The sequence below is a fragment of the Crocodylus siamensis genome, chromosome 6, assembly GCF_052110815.1.
Source record: "Crocodylus siamensis isolate JL-2025a chromosome 6, ASM5211081v1, whole genome shotgun sequence".
NCBI lineage: Eukaryota > Metazoa > Chordata > Crocodylia > Crocodylidae > Crocodylus > Crocodylus siamensis.
Window position 1 is genome coordinate 13,659,885 of NC_143400.1, and position 20,215 is coordinate 13,680,099.

The 20,215-nt window shown below is 57.8% G+C and overlaps 1 protein-coding gene across 4 annotated transcripts; it reads left to right on the plus strand.

Annotated features, from left to right (window-relative positions):
• Nucleotides 1-498: 498 nt before the first annotated feature.
• Nucleotides 499-18,453, plus strand: SEMA4A (semaphorin 4A). Of its 4 annotated transcripts, XM_090054342.1 has the most exons (16): nt 3,268-3,530; nt 4,553-4,705; nt 5,166-5,278; nt 8,561-8,721; nt 9,046-9,108; nt 9,364-9,462; nt 10,223-10,334; nt 10,475-10,591; nt 10,835-10,965; nt 14,137-14,306; nt 14,773-14,923; nt 15,034-15,223; nt 15,991-16,106; nt 16,198-16,361; nt 16,710-16,825; nt 17,168-18,453. In XM_090054342.1, exons 2-16 carry the CDS (start codon nt 4,668-4,670, stop codon nt 17,803-17,805), a joined length of 2,379 nt encoding a protein of 792 aa, XP_089910468.1. In that variant the 5' UTR covers nt 3,268-3,530; nt 4,553-4,667; the 3' UTR covers nt 17,806-18,453. The 4 variants fall into 4 exon arrangements, with proteins under 4 accessions (XP_089910470.1, XP_089910468.1, XP_089910469.1 ...); XM_090054344.1 differs by lacking the exons at nt 3,268-3,530; nt 4,553-4,705 and adding an exon at nt 499-564; XM_090054343.1 differs by lacking the exon at nt 4,553-4,705.
• The last annotated feature ends 1,762 nt before the right edge of the window (nt 18,454-20,215 follow it).

Sequence of the window (20,215 nt, forward strand, 5' to 3'; positions counted from 1 at the left end):
TGTATACATACACATACATACTTAAACCCAGACCAACATACACACGTGAACACACATATACAACCACACAGTAACCAGCTCAGCCCAGGCTCCAGAGGTGAGCGGTGCCTTTGCTGGGAAAGCAGTGAGGGCCAGGGCTGAATTTACTGAGGTCAGTCGGCTTCCAGCAGCCCCCACCTCAGCATGATCCGGGGGCAGGGGCTGGCATTTGGGCCACATTCGAGAGCCAGGGCCTCGAGGGGAAGGGGGGGCAGCCGCCTTGGTACACGCAGCCTGTGCGAGCCTGCGTGAGCTCCCGGTGATTCATCCGTTGCTCTCCAGCCAGACCGGGCCCCCCCGGGACCAGCCTCCGGCCTTGCCCGCCTGGCCTCGGCATCCGGATGCTAACAGGAGCCTTTCTACTACGCGCGTGTGCATGCATGTGTGTGCACGTCTCATACCAGCTGCAGCCGTCTGCTCGGAGGTAAGCGGTAACTATGGCAACGCAAGGAGGGTCCCCAGAAGAGATGCGCCGCTACAAAGGGATTTTCCTCGCCTAGATCGCAGGGATCCCGGTGGAAGCAGGTGGGTTCCCAAGCGCTGGGGGGGAGGGGGATCTCTAGCTGCAGCCCGGAGGTGGGGTACAGGGGGCAACAGGATGGGGGGAGGCACCCCTTGGAGCCGGCTCTTTGCAAGGGGGTATCCTGGCTGAGGAGTGCCCCAATCCTCCTGGAAAGGGGACATCCCCTGTGCATGAGCGTGGCAGCCTGGGGGGCACTGGGGTGTCGGCTGGGTGGGCTTCATTGTGCATGGCTGCTGTGGGTCTCAGGGGAGCTGGGCTGGCTCTGGGTGTTTTCCCCACACCAGCGGGGGCTCAGACCCCTTGCAATCCCAAAGGCAGTGCGGTGGAGCCAGGCCCATCTGCCCCTTGCAGATGGCAGAAATCAGCCCAAGTCTCCCCCCCAAGCCCCATCTCCCTGTGGTCCCCACAGAGGTGCCATAGGTCTGTGGGGCACCCCCCCACACCTATCCCCCTTCAGCCCTGGGAAGGCAAAGTCAGCCTGCCTCTGGGGGACAGGGCCAGTGCCCCATAAGGATCAAGGAGCGGGTGCCTGATGGACGTCCCTGCAGCCAGACAGTCAAATCCCAGCTGGGGCGGGTGGATGGATGGGGAGATCAAGTGATGTGAGTGGGGATGGAGTTGGAGAGAGAGAGAGAGACAGCGGTGTGAGGCAGACGGATGGACTGACAGACAGAGTGTGTGTGTATGGGGTGGAGGGATAGATAGACTGAGATGTGTACAGACAGACACAGACAAAGTGGTGTGTATAGGGACAGACAAACAGAGAGATGGATAGCGTTAGATGGATGGATAGGTGCAGGGAAAGAAGGCAGGCAAGCAGGCAAAGATAGATAGATACACAGAGTGGTATGTATGGAGACGGATGGATGGACAGACAATGATACAGATGGATAGACAGAAAAAGTGGCGTGTACAGGATGGATGGATAGATCAATGGGTAGAGTGGTCCGGATGGATAGGAGGATGGTAGACAGGCAGGCAGGCAAAGTGGTGTATGTGGGGATGGATGGATAGACAGAGGGACAGGCAGAAAGACAGGGGGATGGATGGATTGATGGATAGGTAGATAAAATGGGATGTATGGATGGACAGATAGACAACATAGTGTGCATGGGGATGGATAGATAGATAGATGGCAGGTGAGTGGACAGACAGACGGGCTCTGTATGCCTGGGGCTCCTAGAGGAGGATCACACCATGCCCCCTTCCCCTTTCCCAGCCCGGCTCCCTCCCCGGCCTCGGTGGCTCTGGCCCAGCACTGAACAATGTGGAGCTTAGCCCTTCCCGCGGCCCCGTCTCAGCCGGCGGTGTGAAGCCGGGTGCGGTAACCTAGTTTCTGCCTCACAAGGAGCTTTCTGTCCTGGCCGAATGGCAAGCACAGGGGGTCGTTTCCCCGCCCCCCCCACGCCTTCCCAACCATTGGATCCTCGAAAGCTGGGCTGGAGGCTGGGGGGGGCACGTTTCCATGCCCTGCTCTGATCACAAAGCACTGGGGAAGGCTGGAGCTCAAGGCAAGGCCCCAATCCTCCTTTATTCCCTTCTGGCCAGCAAGTGGATGGGTCAATGAGGGAGGAACCAACTCTGGGTTGTATGAGAAACACAGTTGGGGGCCCTTTTTAGACCTATGTAAGCCCCCTGTCGGTGCCCACCCTGTTCTGCCCGTGGGCTGGGAGGCCGCCTGGCCCTGGGGTCCTTCAACTGGATCCCCCAAAGACTTAAGAGTAAAGCCCCAACCTCCATGGTGCTGCGAGGTTTTGCCTTCCAGTCCCCTGCACAAAGCACTAGACCCCCCACCCTCCCCCGAACCCAGAATTGGACCCCGGGGTCCCCCACTTGAGCGGGTCCGGACATAGTTTCATAGTTTCATAGTAGCTAGAGTCGGAAGGGACCTAGGTAGATCATCTAGTCCGACCCCCTGCCTTAGCAGGAAAGAGCACCGGGGTCAGATGACCCCGGCAAGGTGCTCATCTAACTTCCTTTTAAAAATCCCCAGGCTAGGAGCCTGCACCACTTCCCCTGGAAGCTGGTTCCAGGCCCTAGCCGCCCTGACTGTGAAGTAGCGCCTCCTAATATCTAATCTAAACTTACCCTCCGCCAGTTTGTGACCGTTATTCCTGGTCACTCCTGGCAGCGCACGGGGGAACAGGGACTCCCCCAATACCTGCTGATCCCCCCTGACCAGTTTGTAGCAGGCCACAAGGTCCCCCCTTAACCTTCTCTTGTGGAGGCTAAACAGGTTCAGGTCCCGTAGCCTATCCTCATAAGGCCTGCCCTGCTGACCCCTGATCATATGAGTGGCCCTCCTCTGAACTCTTTCCATATTGTCCACGTCCCTCTTGAAGTGTGGCGCCCAGAACTGGACGCAGTACTCCAGCTGCGGCCTGACCAGTGCCGCATAGAGGGGGAGGATCACCTCCCTGGACCTGCTCGAGATGCATCTGTGGATGCATGACAGGGTACGATTGGCCTTCTTGACTGCCTCCCCACACTGCCGGCCCATGTTCATCGTGGAGTCAATGACGACTCCAAGATCCTTTTCCGTCTCCGTGCTGGCAAGAGGGGAGTTCCCCAACCTGTAAGTGTGGTGCCGGTTCTTCCTCCCCATGTGCAACACCTTGCACTTATCAGTGTTAGATCCAGGTGTCCAGCACTGAGCCACACTGGAAGCCGGGCTGGTCCCCGCTTGGCTGTGGGGAGCTGGAGACGCCCCCAGAGGTGCTGGGACTTGCCCGGGGAGGCTGGAGTTTCTGGTTCCCGGATGCACGGGGAGCTACCCTCCCCGCTCCGCCCCAGCCCGGCCCCAGCCACTGCCAGGCTCAGCGCCAGGGACCCACGGGGAGGGGAAGGAAGCACAGCTGGGGCCCTGCACAGACTTATCTCCCATGGGTGCTGAGCCCTGAGCCATGGGGCTGAACCATCTGCCAGCGAGGATGCCCCCATGTCGAAGCTGATCCTGTGCCCTTGACAGGTAACACCAGCCCTGGGGGCAGAGGTGATGGGTCTGCGGGGGCTGTCATGGGGCAAGAGGGAGGAAGGAGGTTTGCTTGCCCTTTCCTTTCCTTTCCTTTCTTTTCCTTTCCCTTGCACTCGTCTGTTCATCCGTGTGCTCCTTCCTTCCTTCCCTCCCCCCTGCCCGTCTGTCTGTCTGTCCCCACCATTGCTCCTTCCTTCTCTTCTCTCTCCCATTCCCCCTATCCCTCCCTCTCAACCTCTTCCCCCCAGAGGCCCCCCTCTGCTGGGGCCCTGCTCCCTCTCTTCACTCCTCCACCTTGGTGGGGCCTTTGAAACCCAGGGACGAGCCCCGCCTGCCACCGGCACCACTCCCTCCGGGCCACGCTTGGCCCCGTCTCTGTATGCAGCTGTGCCAGGTTCAGCACTGTGAGACTGGACGTGGTTGCACCTGGGGCAGGCAGAGACTTCTCCTCCACTATGGGGGGCAAGGCATGAAGTGGGGGACAGGGAGGAGGGATTCCTGGATAGTGGAGGGCTGGGGGCTTAAAACAGGAAGGAACACACTCACACATGCACACATACATGCATGCGTGCACACACATGCACATGCACATGCATGAACCCATGTCCTGGGTACAGCCCCTAGCACAAGCCAGCCCCATGACAAGGCTCCTGAGTCCAACTGCAGCCCGGCCGGGGGAGGGGAGGCACTGGGGGTCTCCATAAGGGGCAGGCTTCCAGGCCCGGGGGACAGACAGGCTGGTTTGGCCATGAAAGGGGGGGGTGGGGTAAGATGCCTTTTCCTGCCCCCCTCTAAAACAGCCCTGCTGTCCAGGCCAAGAGGCTGGAGCGCCCAGGATGGACCCCAGGGGATGCCCTGGCTAAGCAGATACAGGGCTGGGGGGAGGGGGATCAGCCTTTCTGCTCTGGGTTTGTACAGCACCTGGCACAGAGCTGTTTCGGGTGCTCTCAGGATGTCCTGCCATGCTGTGGCCCTCACTGCTGTCCCCTCACTGCTGCCCGGGGCTCCGTGCCCAGCCCCATCTGTGCCTCTTCCAGATCCTCAGGACCCAAATCCTCAGGACCCCTCAAAGCTTCCTCCCAGGGTCCCTGCCCCGGGACGAGAGCGTGAGAAACCAGAAACCAGTCACCTATGGGAGTGTGGGAGCCCGTCTCTGCACCATCCGGAGGGTCAGGACTCCTGGGGTCCATCTGTGATGTTGGGGCGGTGGGGGCCACACAGGACTCCTGGGTCCTGTTTCTGCATCTGCAAGTATAGGTGGTCTAGTAGTGTGTGTGCGTGTGTGTGTGTGTGTGCGTGTGTGTGTGTAGAGGTCAGGTTGCCTCATATGCGGGGGGGTGGGGGTAACAGCAAAGGGAGGAGGGAGAGCGCCCGGGGGAGGTGAACACACCACGTTCACCCCACGCTGGGCGAAGGGAGCCGTTCCACCCGCCGGCAGCAGTAGAGGGCTGTTACCCGCCTGCCTCTGCAGCAGGGGCCTGGCTAGGGGCAGGGAGGGTGTCCCCCAGCCCCGGTGAGCTGGACTCCGGGTCTCCCCCAGGAGGGTGGGGACGGAGGGGGAGGGCAGGAAACCTCATGGGTTTCCGTTGCAGGTGGGTGGCGGTGTAACCCTGTTCCCTCTCCCGGCAGCACCCACACCCCCGCCGCCATGCCCGCCCGCGCCCTCTGCCTGCTGTGGGGCCTGGCAATCTCCGCTGCAGCCCTCGGCCCCGATCCAGCGCCTCGTGTCGCCTTCCAGTGGGGTGAGTACAGTGGGGAGGGGGCTGCCGCTGGGACTGGAGGCAGCCTGGGCAGCCCCCAATTTGGGGCAGGAGGGGGGTGTCCAGGGGGGTGCCTCTCCTGTTGCCCCCCAAGGCAGGGAGAGGGGCAGAGGGTGGTCTGGGGCAGCTGTGAGGTCGTCTCTTGCTGGTGGGTGAGGGGCACTGAGCCTGCCGGAGCCTGGCAGGGGGCTGTACAGGAAAGCAGCAGGTGGCACAGAGCATCCAGGTGTCTGGTGTGTTGCCTTTGGGCTCAAGAGCGGGTGAGCTCAAATCCCGCTCCCACTCACTCACAGCAGGCCAGTGGTGGAAGCCGGATGGGCCTTTCCTACCTTGGCTGCCTTTGAGATGTCCAGAGCCAGGCGGGGTCCAAACCAGGCTGGGCTCGTGCCCGGGAAGCTTCACAATCCCCTTGGCATGTTGTGAAAACCACCTCATTGGAGAAACCCCCTCCCCTGCCAAAGCAGGGAGGCAGAAAAGAAAGAGCATCGCTTCCGCTGGGGCGTGGGGGTCCGAGTGTGCGTGTTGGGGAAGCAAAGCTGATGTAGGGGGCTGGGAAAGCAGCCAGCCGTGGGGGAGCAGGGGTGCACTGAACCAGCACTTGGCTGGGGCGCCGGGGGGGCAGCAAGATGGATGATGGCTGAGGGGTTCAGGATGTGCTGGGGGCGGGGGGGAGGGGGGGGGGCAGTTGATCCAAGCCAGCAACACCCCACGTGTGTGCCTGTGGAGGGGGTTTGGTTGAGGGTCGGGACTCCTGGGTTCTCCCTGGGAAGATGCTGTCACTGTCCTTGGGGGCTCAGGTGTGGGGGACACGGCAGTGATCCCTGCCTGTCCTCATGCACTGGGCAGACCCCCGGCAAGGTGGGGACGGGGGGGATGATGGAGGGACCAGCCAGATCTCTGCAGGGTGAATATCTGCCCAAGCAGCCAAATGTCAGTGGTGCGGCTGCTCTTTTCAGGTCCCTGTTTGGTGCCCGTGAGAACAGGCACTGGAGAGGGGGGGAGAGGGCAGCAAGGCAGGTCCCCCTTTCCCAGCTCTGAATTTTTACACTGGATAAGTCTGGCTTTCTTCTTCCCTCGTGCTGAATGGTGTGGCTTGAGCTTCTGGCTTTTTTTAGGCCGGTGGGGGCGGATGTTCTTGATCTCTGTGGTCAGCAAAGTGTTGGGGATTTTCTAAGAAAGGGCTGGGTAGCAGCCTCCGGGAAGGACAAACCAAGTGACCACCAGGGGTCCCATGCTTTAGAGGGCCCAAATTTTGGGGGGGGAGGTAAAGTTTTTGCAAGAAAGTGGCTCTAAGGGCCCCAAATAAGGTGCCCCAAATGACTCTCTTGCTCAGGGTCCCAATAACCTAAAGCCACCACTGTGACCAGTGCGGGGGCTCTACAGCCGAGCGGGATTAGGACCCTGGTGTGTTCTCTCCTCTCCCTGGCACCTCCATATGCAGCCCCTGATGCCAGGCTGAGGCTCTGGGCTGCCTCCGAGGGGACTCGGGAACCCAGTCATACCCATCCGCAGCACTGGGAAGGATGCCGGAAAGAGCCCCTGTCACTGAGTCACCCACAGTCACACGCTTCCTCTTTCCCAACCCCATGAGAAGTTGGCTGACTTCTTCCTCAGCCCCTTTGTGGGCGACTGCCAGGGGCATTGCAAGCTCCAGAGACACTCCCCCCTGCAGAGGCTGCCTGACGCTGGCTGCTGGCCTGTAGGGCCTGATCCTAAACCCGCCAAGCTGCTTCCCCCGGCTTCAGTCCAGGCCCCCAGTAGCCCTGTGGGATGCACCTGCTGCGTGGCAGGACACGAGCACCCCACCACAGGGCAGGCACCAGGGAGCAATTTGCATTCAGGGAACCCCGGCAGGCCCCCACAGAGATCAGGGCCCTGCTGTGCTTGGAGCTGTACAGACACCTAGTGGGAGAAGCCCTGAAGCTCTAAGTACTCAAGCCAGCCAAAGGGCAGGGAAGGGGAAACTGAGGCACAGGGCAACATCCCTTACCCAAGGCTGCGGAGCAAGTTAGAGCTGGGTGTCCTAAGCCATGGTGCGAATGACGTTGCAGCTGACCGGTGCTAAATTGCATGTGGCATGTTGCAATCTGTAGGCTCCACGTTGCAACATGCATGTGTGGAGTGATCGTTAAGTTCATAGTCGGTTTAAACGCAGAGGTGCTACGCTGCTGCTGACAGGTGCTACGTTAGGTGTGTTGTGTTGCAACATTCAGGGATCCCATTGTGGCATACAGGTGGTAAATTATGGTACAGGCACAGTAAGTTCTAGTGTAAAGTTGCTAAGATGATGTTGACAGATGCTGTTATACACAGTGCATCACAATATATTATACACTGTGCATTGCAATATACAGATGCCACAATGCAGCATATAGGCAGAAAGTTCTAGTATAGAGGTGCTAATTTGCAGTCCATAGGTGCTTGTTATAGTGGTATGCTGCAATAGAGAGGTGCTAAGTCATGATATATTCATAGGTTTAGCACAGAAGTGCTGAGTTGTGGTCACTAGGTGCTAAGTTATATGGGGTGCAATGCAATATATTGCATTAAATTACAGTATATTCATAGTATGTTCTGGTGTAGAGGTGCTAAGCTGCAGTCAATAGGTGCTGTTATACATGGCATGTTACAGTAGATAGGTGCTAAGTTATGGTATATTCGTAAGAGGTTCTAACACAGTGATGTTAAGTCACAGTCAGTGGGTGCCAAGTTATATGTGGTGCGCTGCTATGTATAGCTGCTAAATTATAGTATATTCATAGATGCTAGCATAAAGATGTTATGTCGCAGTCTGTTTGTGCTAAGCTATATGCGCATTGCTATAGATAGGTGCTAAATTACGGTATATTCATAGTAAGTTCTAGCATAGAGATGTTAAGTCCCAGTCAATAGGTGCCAAGTTATAGGAGCTGCATTGCTATATATATATATATATATATATATATATATATATATATGTGCTAAAGTACAGTATATTCATAGTAGGATCTAGTATAGAGGTGCTAAATCACAGTCAATTGGTGCTAAGTTATATGTGGCACTGCTAGATACGAGTGCTAAATTACAGTACATCCATAGTTGGGTCCGCATAGAGGCGCTAAGTTGCATCGGTGGTGCTGTGTGATGCGTAGCTCTATGTAGATGCTAAATTATGGTACGCTCCCAGTCGGTCCCGGTGCAGGGTACAGAGACATGTCCAGCAGGAGGGGAGAGTGGACCGGGTGGGAAGTGCAGGAGTGACCGGTGGTACCTGCCCCCTACCAGGAGACCCGCGGAGGATCCTGCCCCACTTCAGTCTCCAGGGTGTCTCCAACTATGACGTTCTGCTGCTGAGTGAGGATGAGGACACGCTGTACGTGGGTGCCCGGGACACCATCCTCTCCCTTGGGGTGGACAGCGCAGGCACCATGGTGTTCAAGAACTTGGTGAGCAGGGGGTGGCAGCACAGGGTGCAAGCCTGGGTTTTAATCCTGCCTCCAGCACCTGCTCAGGGCCCGACTGAGTCCTGCCGTGCCTCAGTTTCCCCAGGCAAGGGGCAACCTGGCAGAGACTGCTGGTAATCTAGGAGCAGAAGGGAATGGAGCTGCAGCGCCTGGCATCCCCTGCTCCTGCTCCATTTCCCCTCTTCCCCCCTCACGCTGACCACGAGACCACACCGATGCCCTCCAGCCAGAACTGAGGAACTGAACTGAGGAATCCTGGCTCCCAGCCCCACTTCCCTTCCCGACTCTCTCTTCACTTCCTTCCAGATCCCTTGGGCCCCCACGGATGAGAAGAAGCAGGAGTGTGTTTTTAAGAAGAAGAGCAATCTGGTAAGGGCCTGGTACTGCTCTGCTCCACCCCAGAAGTGGCTGCATTTTAGTGCTAGATAACCCACCCCCACTGTTAAATCCTGGCTGTATCCCCACCCCACCGGGGCTTGGCCCCTGTGTGTCGCTGCCTAGCTGACTTCTAGGTTGGGGGAAGGGTCCCCATGGGTCTGTTGATACACCCACCTGGTTGCCCCCAGAGGTGGCTGCAGGCCTGAGCTGAGCGTGCCGAGGTATCAGCCCTTCTTCCTCCTGCAGACCGAGTGCTTCAACTTCATCCGTGTCCTGGTGCCACTGAACCAGACACACTTGTACGTCTGCGGGACCTACGCCTTCAGCCCCACCTGCAGCTACGTGGTGAGTGTCCGGTTGCACTAACCTGTCCCCTGCCTGTGCTACCAGTGGGGGACCGGGGCAGCCCCAGGTGCACACTGAGCCAGGGCTTCCTCTGTTGGTACTGTCTGGGCTCTGCCGAGAAGGGGAAGCCCCAGAGGCCCTGAAGGCTGGTGTGTCAGGGGATTTAGGCACTGGAATCACAGAGAAGACACCAAGGCCCTGACGGGAGTGAGGGGCTGGACTCCCGTTGGCTTTTGCGGAGGCCAGGCTGCTTCTGTCGGTGCCTCTGTCCCGTTGGAGATGTGGCTCTGTCCGGCTACAGTGCACACACACACGCTCACACACCTGCATCTACATGCATGCGTGTGCATGCATGCATGAATACATGTGCCTGCATATATGGGTGCACACGTGTGTGTGTACCTGCATGTGGCTACGTGTGTGTGGGTACACTTAGGTGCAGGTGTGTGTGCCTGAATGTGCATGCACTCGTGTGTGCGTGTGCTTGTGCGTGCATGTACGGGCGTGTGGCTGTGTGCATGCACGTGTGCATTGGCTGGGTTGTCACAGTCTCTGCTCTGTCCTTCCCTAAGACCTGGGCTGGGACTTGGGAGGCCCCCAGTACACCCTCTCACCCTCTTGGTGCCTCAGTTTCCCCATCTCCGAGGGCATATGCTGCCGCTGGCTGGGGATGTCAGTCAGGCCCCGCTCTCCCCCCATGCCGGGTGGGGGTGTCTCTCAGCTCCGCTGTCCCATGAATGTTTTCTATCACTGTTTCCAGAGTCTGGACACCTTCACGCTGGTTCCTGGTGCTCAGGGGCAGCCCCTGTTGCTGGATGGCAAGGGCCAGAGCCCCTTCAATCCCCAGCACACATACACGGCAGTGCTGGTGGGTGAGTATCCCCAGGGCCAGAGGGCTTTGAGGGGAGGGAGCAGGGCTGGCAGGGGGAGCCCACTGTGTTACCCCCAGTGGGGGTGAGATGCCTGGTGCTGCCCTTCTGAGATCAGAGACCCTCACTGCTCCCCCCGGCAGATGGGGAGCTCTACACGGGTACCATGAACAACTTCCAAGGCAATGAGCCCATTATCTCCCGTGCCCTGAGCAACCGGACCCTGCTGAAGACCGATGCCTTCCTCCGCTGGCTGCAGGGTGAGGAGGGGCCAGGGGCCTGATGCTTTTCCTTCCCCAGGGGCAGGGCTGGGCTCAGGGGCTGCGGGGAAGGGGCAGATCATAGCCTCCTCCTACTCTTGGGGCTTTGAGGGGGGAAGTTAGAGCAGCCTTGGGGTGGCTCTAAATTGCCCCAGGGACAGCAGAGCACGGCCCAGCATAGTGCAATTACCACTTGGTTGGCCAGCAGCCAGGACTTAGCCCAGCTCTGTCCTCTCCCCACAGCTGACGCAGCCTTCGTAGCCTCCTTCAGCATCCCCAACGACGACAAGGTCTATTTCTTCTTCGAGGAGACGGCCAACGAGTTCGACTTCTTCGAGGGGCTCACGGTGCCACGGGTGGCGCAGGTCTGCAAGGTATGGGCAGTGCCAGGCCCCTCAGGGAGATCGTCAGTGTGCATGTGCATGTGGATATGCCTCTGTGTGTGTGTGTGTGTGTGTGTGTGTGTGTGTGTGCAGTGTGCAGCACCCTGTGCATACATGTATGCACATGTGTGTGCATGTGTCAGTGCATGTGTGTGCATTCATGTGTGTGTGTGTACGTGTGCACACATGTGTGAGTGCTTATGTGTGCATCATGTGCATGTATGCATGCATGTGTATGCATTACAGGCATATGTGTGCATACATATACTTTCATAGATTTCATAGATTTCATAGACATCAGGGCTGGAAGGGACCTCAGGAGATCATCGAGTCCAGCCCCCTGCCCAAGGGCAGGAAGCCAGCTGGGGTCATAGGATCCCAGCAAGATAAGCATCCAGTTTACTCTTGAAGGTGTTCAATGTAGGTGCTTGAACCACCTCCGCTGGCAGACTGTTCCAAACCTTGGGGGCTTGGACAGTAAAGAAATTCTTCCTTATGTCCAGCCTGAAACCGTCTTGCAGTAGTTTATGACTGTTCAACCTCGTCATCCCTTGGGGCGCTCTGGTGAACAAACGTTCCCCCAGATCCTGGTGGTCACCCCTGATAAACTTACAGGTGGCCACCAGATCACCCCTGAGCCTGCGCTTTTCCAGGCTAAAGAGTCCCATGTCTCTCAGCCTGTCATTGTAAGATCTGTTTTCCTGACCTCTGATCATGCGCGTGGCTCTCCTCTGGACTCTCTCAAGCTTCTCCACATCCTTTTTGAATTGTGGAGCCCAAAACTGGACGCAGTACTCCAGCTGCGGCCTCACCAAGGCCGAGTACAAGGGGAGAATGACGTCCCAGGATTTGCTCGAGAAGCATCTATGGATGCAAGCCAGCGTTTTGGTCGCTTTACTAGCCACAGCATCGCATTGCAGGCTCATGTTCATCTTGTGGTCAATGATGACCCCCAAGTCTCTTTCTTCTGTAGTGCTATCCAACGTAGCACTGCCGAGCCTATAAGGATGCTGCAGGTTTTTCCTCCCAAGGTGGAGAACCTTGCATTTTTCGGTGTTAAACATCATCAGGTTCTCATCTGCCCATTTGCTGAGCCTGTCCAGGTCAGCCTGGATCACCCGCCTATCTTCTGGCATGGATGCTTTACCCCAAAGTTTGGTGTCATCAGCGAACTTGGCCAGTCCGCTCCTGACTCCAATGTCCACATCATTAATGAAGATGTTGAACAATATGGGTCCAAGGACAGAGCCTTTAGGGACCCCACTGGTCACAGGGCACCACGATGAGTGACTGCCATCAATTACAACCCTCTGGGTCCGACCATGGAGCCAATTTCCCAGCCAGCGGATCATGGTGGAGCCAAGGCCACAACTGGCCAGTTTGGCCAAGAGGTGATCATGGGATACCAGATCAAAAGCTTTTTTGAAGTCAAGATATATGACATCAATCTCTTCTCCCTTGTCCAGGTGATAGGTCACCTGGTCATAGAAGGAAATGAGATTGGTCAAACAAGACCTACCCGCAACAAACCCGTGCTGGCTATCCCTTAGGATGTTAGCCTGGGCCAGTCCATCAAGGATGGCCTCCTTAATAAACTTTTCTAAAATCTTCCCCAGGATAGAAGTCAGGCTAATGGGCCTGTAGTTAGCCGGATCCACTCTCCTCCCTTTCTTGAAGATCGGCACCATGTTGGCCTTCTTCCAGTCTTCGGGCACTACACCAGAGCGCCAGGAGTTTTCAAAGACCCGTGCCAGGGGCTGGGCTATGACGCTCGCCAGCTCCTTGAGCACCCTGGGGTGCAAATTGTCAGGGCCGGCTGACTTGAAGGTATCCAGCTTCTCAAGGTGTTCCTTCATCAGGTCAGCATTTATGGAGGGTAGGGGATTCCCCTCACCCAGATTTCCCTGTCCCATAGCAGGCATGGGCGTCCCATGGGACTGATGAAAGACTGACGCAAAGTACCTATTTAATAGGTTGGCTTTTTCCTGGGCGTCAGTTGTCCCATCTGGCTCAGCAGGGGTCCAACGTTGCCCTTGCTTTTCCTCCGGCTCCCCACATATCTGAAAAAGGACTTTTTGTTGTCCTTGATGCCTGAAGCTAGTTGGAGTTCAGCTGCAGCCTTGGCTTTCCTGGTTTGCTCCCTGCAGGTCCAGACCAGTGCAGAATAATCTTCCTTGGAGGTGAATCCCGTTCTCCATCCTTTGTAGGCTTTCCTTTTTAGCCGCAGGAGGTCCGCTAGGTCCCTGGAGAGCCAGGAGGGCTGCTGTGCCTTCTTGCTGCCTTTCCTCCGTGTTGGAATAGATTTAGCTCGTGCATTGAGGATCGCTTCCTTGAGAAGCAACCACTCTTCTTGAACTCCCATCTCCCTGGGGTCATGGTCCCTGAGGGCCTGACTGACTAGCCTCTTGAGCTTGTCAAAGTCGGCTTTTCTGAAGTCAAGGACTTCTGTGTTGCTGACTGACTTGCCAGCTTTACGGCAGATGGTGAAGGTGATCAGCTCGTGGTCGTGTGTATATCCGTGTGTGTGCATGCATGTATGTGTGTGTGAGTACATGTGTACATCCGTGTGTACACACCCTGACTTAGGACCTGGCGTGGCATTGCCCCCTTGTGGGCTGCCTGCACTACTACAGGCAGCTGCTGCCCCCATGCGGGCAGAGTGGGGGTTGCACATCCTACCCCAGAGGTGGCTGCATTTCCCGCAGCCGTCACTCATCACCCTTTGACCCAGAGGGTGCAGTGCTGGGGACTCAGGCCTTGTCCTCAGTGTCACCTGCTTACAAGACAGCTTCTGCACTGCCTCAGACCTGGGCAGACCCCCTCTCCTAACTCTCCTGGCATCTCTCCTGCTCCTGCTTCTGCTCCCTTCCCAGGGCTGGTCTGGGAGGGAGCCTGCATCTCCCTAGACTCTGACTGTGGGAGTTATGTGCCCACTCACTTCTCAAAAGCCTTTAAAGGCACCCTGGGCTGGCCCAGGCTGATATGGCCCTTATATGGCCTTACTGGAACCCCCTGTGACGGGTGGATGAGAACTCAGGTGTCCTGGAGCTGCGCTGAGCTTCCCCCCTTCCTGCCAAGTTGTCCCTGCTGGCACACACGCTGTGGCCCCTGCCTCACTCAAGGGTCCCGGGGCACTGAGCCTGGTGCCGCCCTCTCCTGCAGAGCGATGTGGGGGGTGACAAGGTGCTGCAGCGGAAGTGGACGACGTTCCTGAAGGCACAGCTGGCATGTGCCCATCCCGAGCGCTTCCCCTACAACGTGATCCACCACGCTGTGGCCCTGCCTCAGCCAGCCGGCGGCACCATCTTCTACGGGGTCTTCTCCTCCCAGTGGTAAGCCCCTAGAACACCATCAGGGGGCTGATTCACAGCCCCCTGTCCCATCCTGCTTGCCCCCAGGCGTGGGCGCTCCATAACAGGCTCAGTCATTCACCTGTAATTAAGCATAAGGTATGCCCAGGGGGACATGGGAGTCGGGCAGGCGGCAGCATCCACACCTCTGGGTGCTACTTTATGGGATTGAATGGGGAGAGTAACCCGGGTTTAGTGAGGGCTGAGCACCAGGTGTCCTGGGGTGCAGTCTCCCACTGCTTAGAAGCAGCACAGTCTAGTGGCTAGAGCCCTGCACACACGGCCCTGGGACTTCTGGGTCCTGTGCTTGGTCAAAGGAAGAGCATTATCTAGTGGTTAGAGCAGCAGGGGCTAGGAGCTAGGAACCCAAAAATTGCACCCCCCCGACCCCCAAGCCTCAATGGTTCCCACCCCTCTCTGCTCATGGAACACCCCCCCACCCCCCCAGGGAGATGGGGGCCACGGGCAGCGCGGCTGTGTGCGCCTTCAGCCAGGCTGCGATCAAGGAGGTTTTCAATGGCAAGTACAAGGAGCTGAACAAAGGGAGCTTGCGCTGGACCACCTACAGCGAGCCGGTCATGGTGCCCCGACCTGGCAGTGTAAGTACCCCCTCCACCCCTTTCCAACCCTTTCCAGCCCCACCTGGGTTTAACGGGCCTGTACCTCAGCTTCCCTCCCAGGCATTGCCCACCTGTTTGCCTCTCCGTAGTGCTCAGTGGGGTCATCGTCGGACAAGACCTTGAACTTCATGAAGGAGCATTTCCTCATGGACGGGAAGGTGGAGCCCATGGGCCAGCACCCGCTGCTAGAGAAGCAGGATGTGACCTACACGCGACTCGCGGTGCACCAGGTCCACGGCACCTCCGGTACCCGATACCCCGTCCTCTTCCTGGGCACAGGTAAGTGCCTGCCTGGGACCCCTCCAAGGTGCTGCACAGGCCTGGGTTGGCTAAGTAGGGTCAGGCTGGGTGGAGGAGTGGAGGCTTAGGTTGGATATTAGGAAAAACTTTCTCACTAGGAGAGTAGTAAAGCACTAGAACAGCTTACACAGAGAGGTAATGGAGTCTCCATCCTTGGAGGTGTTTAAGCCCCAGGTAGACAAAACCTTGGCTGGGATGATGTAGCTGGGGCTGGTCCTGCTTGGAGCAGGGGGTTGGATTAGATGTGACCTCCTGAGGTCCCTTCAAACCCTCCCTTCCTATGGTGGAATGAAGTGCCTCACCCAAGGGCACACAGAGCAGCAGTGGCAGAGAGGGCTCAAGCTTGTGTCCAGTTCAGCGCCTTTGCCAAGTCACTGGTGTTTCCATCTGGTCCACAGTGGAAGCAGTGATGCTCTGCTCCTAGCTGTAAAACTTCAACCAGGCGAGCTCCAACTCCAACTGAAGTCCCTTAGAGACAGATACCAGGGCCCTGGGGTTTGATGGTCTCCTACCAGCCATTCCCATCTCTGTCCATTGCTATGCTGCCCCTACTCCCTGACCCGACAGTTGCTTGGCATTTGCTGGGCCCTGCTAAAAGTAGCTGCTGCGTTCCACCCCAGAGGTGGGTGCTTTTCTTTGAAGGGGAGGAAGTGGGGTTGCATAAGCAGTGAGGCTGGACCCCACCATGGGCGCGGGAAACTTCCCAGCCCCAGGTTCATACAGCCAGGCTGTGCTCCTCTCTGCAGACCAGGGGCTGCTGCACAAGGCGGTGGTGCTGCCTGGTGGGACCCACATCATCGAGGAGATCCAGCTGTTCCAGGAGCCTGAGGCCGTGAGAAACCTCCTGCTGTCCCCTGCCAAGGTAGGAGCTCTCCCTACCGCCTCCCTCCCAGCACAGCCTGGGGGAGATCCCGCCAAAGACCCCCAGCATGACCGCGTGCCTGTTTGTGCAGGGTGTGCTGTACGTGGGCTTCTCCCGTGGGGTCCTACAAGTGCCTGTGGCCAACTGCAGCTTGTACCAGAGCTGCGCTGATTGCATCCTGGCCCGTGACCCCTTCTGCGCCTGGGACAGCCTCAGCCATGCCTGCCGGGAGACCCGCGCTGGGGCTAATGTCACGTGAGTAGCCTTAGAGATGGGCTGGGCTAGTGGTTAAAGCGCCATGGAGGTGGGCCCCCTGGCTCCTGGGATGGGCTCCAGGGTGGGGTATAGTGGTTCGAGCAGGGGAGAGGGAGCCAGGACGCCTGGGTTCTCATCCCAGCTGAAGGAGGAAGCAGCCTGTGGGGGGTTGCTCATGTGCTTTGCAGGCCTGAAGGGCATGGCAAGGCTGTGGGGGCATAGCAGTCCTCAGCTACTGCCCTGGGCAGAGCCAGTGTCCCTCCATCCTCTCAACTGGGCTGGCACTGGGGATCAAGAGCTCCAGTCTGGCCCCTGCCCTGCATCTCACATGTGTCCCTCCCTCTTCAGGCACTGGCTGCAGGATGTGGAGATGGGCTTCCCAAATGACACTTGCCCGCAGTCCAGGGGCAAGGGCAGGGCCATCAGCCGGTCCCAGGATGGTGTGGACAGCGGCATGGTGAAGAGTTCAGTATCAGGGGCTTCCACTACTGGGGAGGGCTGGGGGGGAACAGGATCGGGCCCTCTGGGCTGTCAGGGAGCCGTGGCCAGGGGGTGCCCTGTGAGCCTCCAGGGATGCCAGCCACCATGGGCACCCATCCAGGGACCCTGCACTGGGCATCCCTGGCTGACAGGGGTGACTCCAGAGTCACTTCACTTCCTTTCCAGTCCAGCCATGCTGGGTTTACATGGTGCTTGTCTTTCCTGGCCTAACCAAGCACCATGGTCTGGGGGCACTAGTGAGCCACAGTGGGTACCGGCAGGGACATGAGCAACCCCGAGTGACCTCATTCCCTTCCTCCCCGCAGCTCTGAGCCCGGCACCGAACACGGTGCTTCGCCTGCCCTGCCCACGGCTCTCCGCCCTGGCCAACTATACCTGGCGCTATCCAGAGCAGCGCCCCAGCGAGGGGGTGGCCGTGCTGGCCGACCAGACGCTGGTGCTCATTGCACAGAACCGCACGGCCGGCGCTTACGAGTGCTGGGCCAGCGAGAATGGGTACAGCCGGCCCGTGGCCCGCTATGTGGTGCAACATCCCCATGGCAGTGCCGGGCATCCTGGGTACCACAGCAGGGCAGATGGCATCGCCGAGGAGGGGGTGGAACCGCTGTCCCCACACCGCTCCTACTGGCCCCAGTTTGTGACAGTTACGGTGCTGCTGGCTGTGACGCTTGTCGGGGCCGTGGCCGTGGCTCTGGTCTCCTACCATGACCGGCTCAAGGCCAAAAGCAAGGTGCAGGGCTGCAGCTCCCCACCAGCCACTAAGGCCTCACAGCAGGAGAAGGTGCCGCTCAGCGACTTCCAGTTCCCGACGTCCTACCAGGATGGGGCTTGCTGCCTTCAGATGGACGGGATCTCCCAGGCCATCGATGCTGACAACAACCGTGTCAGTGCTGGCCCAGGCCTCATGAAGGGGGCACCGGAGGCAGCTGCAGGGAAGGCATAGGCAAACGGGCATGCCTACCCTGAGCCCTGGCCCCTGCCCCTGTCCCTGCCCAGCTCCCATCAAGATCAACAGTGTTGGGAGAAGGAGAGACCCTACAATAACATGCCGCTGTGCCCTGCTCCCAACCAAGAGCCGGCGGCGGTAGGCACACCCCATCCAGCTGCGAGCACATCTGGCCCTTGAGATCCCCCAGGGTCACAGGAGCCATTCCTGCTGCATCTGCTGTGATGCCTCAGGAGCCGGGGGCTGCTTGGGCCCGGGTGCTGTGTTGCTGGCATCCAGACTGCAAAGCCAGGCTGGTCCCAGCCAGACCATGATGTGGCAGTGCCCTGTGTGTTTCGTTGTCCTCTACTGCATGGAAATCAGTGCTGTCCTACTGCGTATCATAAGCCCAATACAGCTGGCAAGTGGTGGTGATTCCCCTCGGGCTCTGGCCAGTGCAGGCCTAGGGCCCAGGACAGCTGCCCCACTGTCCACAGAGCAGTGCAGGAAGGTCTTGGACTTGGGAGCAACTCTTAGACTGAGATCCTGGAAGGTTTGTAGGCACCGAACTTCCCCGCAGGGTGCCTCATACCTTCCATAGGCTGCAGAATGCCTCTGGCGTGGGGGAGAGGGCATGAGCGGGTGGGTATGGTGGTGGTGGTGGGGTCTTCAGGGGGTTTTATGGTTGGGGGGGGTGGGCTGGGGTTATTTAATTTCTTTTAATTTAAACTAAACATTTCATGGGAATGTTGAGGGGTAAACCAGCCAGAGGGGGAGCAAAGCCTGTGTCCACAGGCACAGTACCCATGGACAGGGCTGCCATGTGAATAATGCCAACGGAGTGGGGATTCATTTTCCACACAGCTGGCTTTCTAGCCAGCTGGGGAGAGCGAAGCTGGGAGTCCAGACCCTTCCCCATTCCCATCTACCCCCCACCCCCAAAAGACCCAGCTTCTAGTGGGCTGGGTCACTTCCTCTCTGATACCATTTCAGTATTATTAGCGATGGACTAATTAAGGCCTGCACTGCTGGACCTCCCAGGCATAAGCCCAGGGGGTATCATTGGGGTGGGGAGGGCATGCCGGGGGTAAGTCCAACCCTGATGCCCCCAGGAGATCCAGCTGCATCCACTTATCCCCATGCCCAGATGCTTTCCTCTGGAAAGCATAGGGAGCCTGGCACTGGGCAGAAACAGGAGCATGGGAGGCTGGCAGCTGCAGCCTTCTACTTGAGGCTGTCTGAGGGCAAGGGGCTGCTCTGAGTGCATTGTGTTATGGCCATTCCTGCTCCCCATGGGGAGTTTGCACTTGTGCACACACACAGATATACACACATGTAAGTACATGTGCACATATGTAACTACATGATGCACACATACATGCACACGATGTGCACACAAGTAAACCCGTGCACGCACATATGCATACATGTGTGCTGTGTACACACATGCAGGCACACACATACACGATACATACATACACACACACACCCCCTGAGGCTGCTCTAAGTAGTGCCAGGCAGACATAGGAGTAGGTCAAAGCAGCTTCCTGAGCTGTGACTGGAGAGTTTACCTGGAAGCAGAGCAAAGTGTGACCACAGCAGACCAAAGTGTGGCACCCCTGCCCTGTTCCCCGGCAGGGACCAGACATCCCTTGCAGCACAGCGAGATCAGGCTCCATCATACAATGTGTACAAACGCCCTGTGATTCAGTTGTTGGCAGCTTGACCTCACTGAAGCATTGACACCTGGAGTCAGATCTTGAGGGTCCTGAGTGCAACTAGCCCATTGGGGTGGGTTTATTCTAATGGTAAACCCTGGGTCCTTTCCATTCACCCGGACCTCAGACAGAATGAGGTTTCTGAACTCTTCCCCACCCTGCAAGAGGGAACCATTGGTACACGAAAGCCATGAGTTCCCCAGAACAGGAGCTTATAACCTCCCGGAAAGCTGCAAGGCTGGGGTATGTCAGGCAATGCAGCCCAGGAAGCAAGAGGAGCTTGTCTGGGGGCTTTCTTTAAAGGGCCACTCATCAGGCCACCTGTGAACCGCCAACTCAGCTACACGCTGCCCGAAGACCACAGCTGTGCTGCACATTATAGCACAAGTGGCTTTTCAGGCTTTGTTGGCACTAGGGGCAGATCCTCATTCACCCGGAGGCATGCAGGAGCTTTGGCCCTGCTGATTGCAGCCGCCTGTGTCTTTGTCCCCTTGTCAATTGTGGCTATTTACACTAGTCCCCTTGTCAATTGTGGCTGTTTCCTATAAGCAGGACAAACCTCAGATCTCACCAGATCTGGAGCAAGAGTGCGATCAGTGCCCAGCAGCCTCTGAAACATAATGAAATGCTTTTCCTCATCCCTTCCTCTGTAAAACGTGCCTGTGTTTCATCACGGAGCTCACTTGCTCTCTCACGTGGTAAAACTCCAG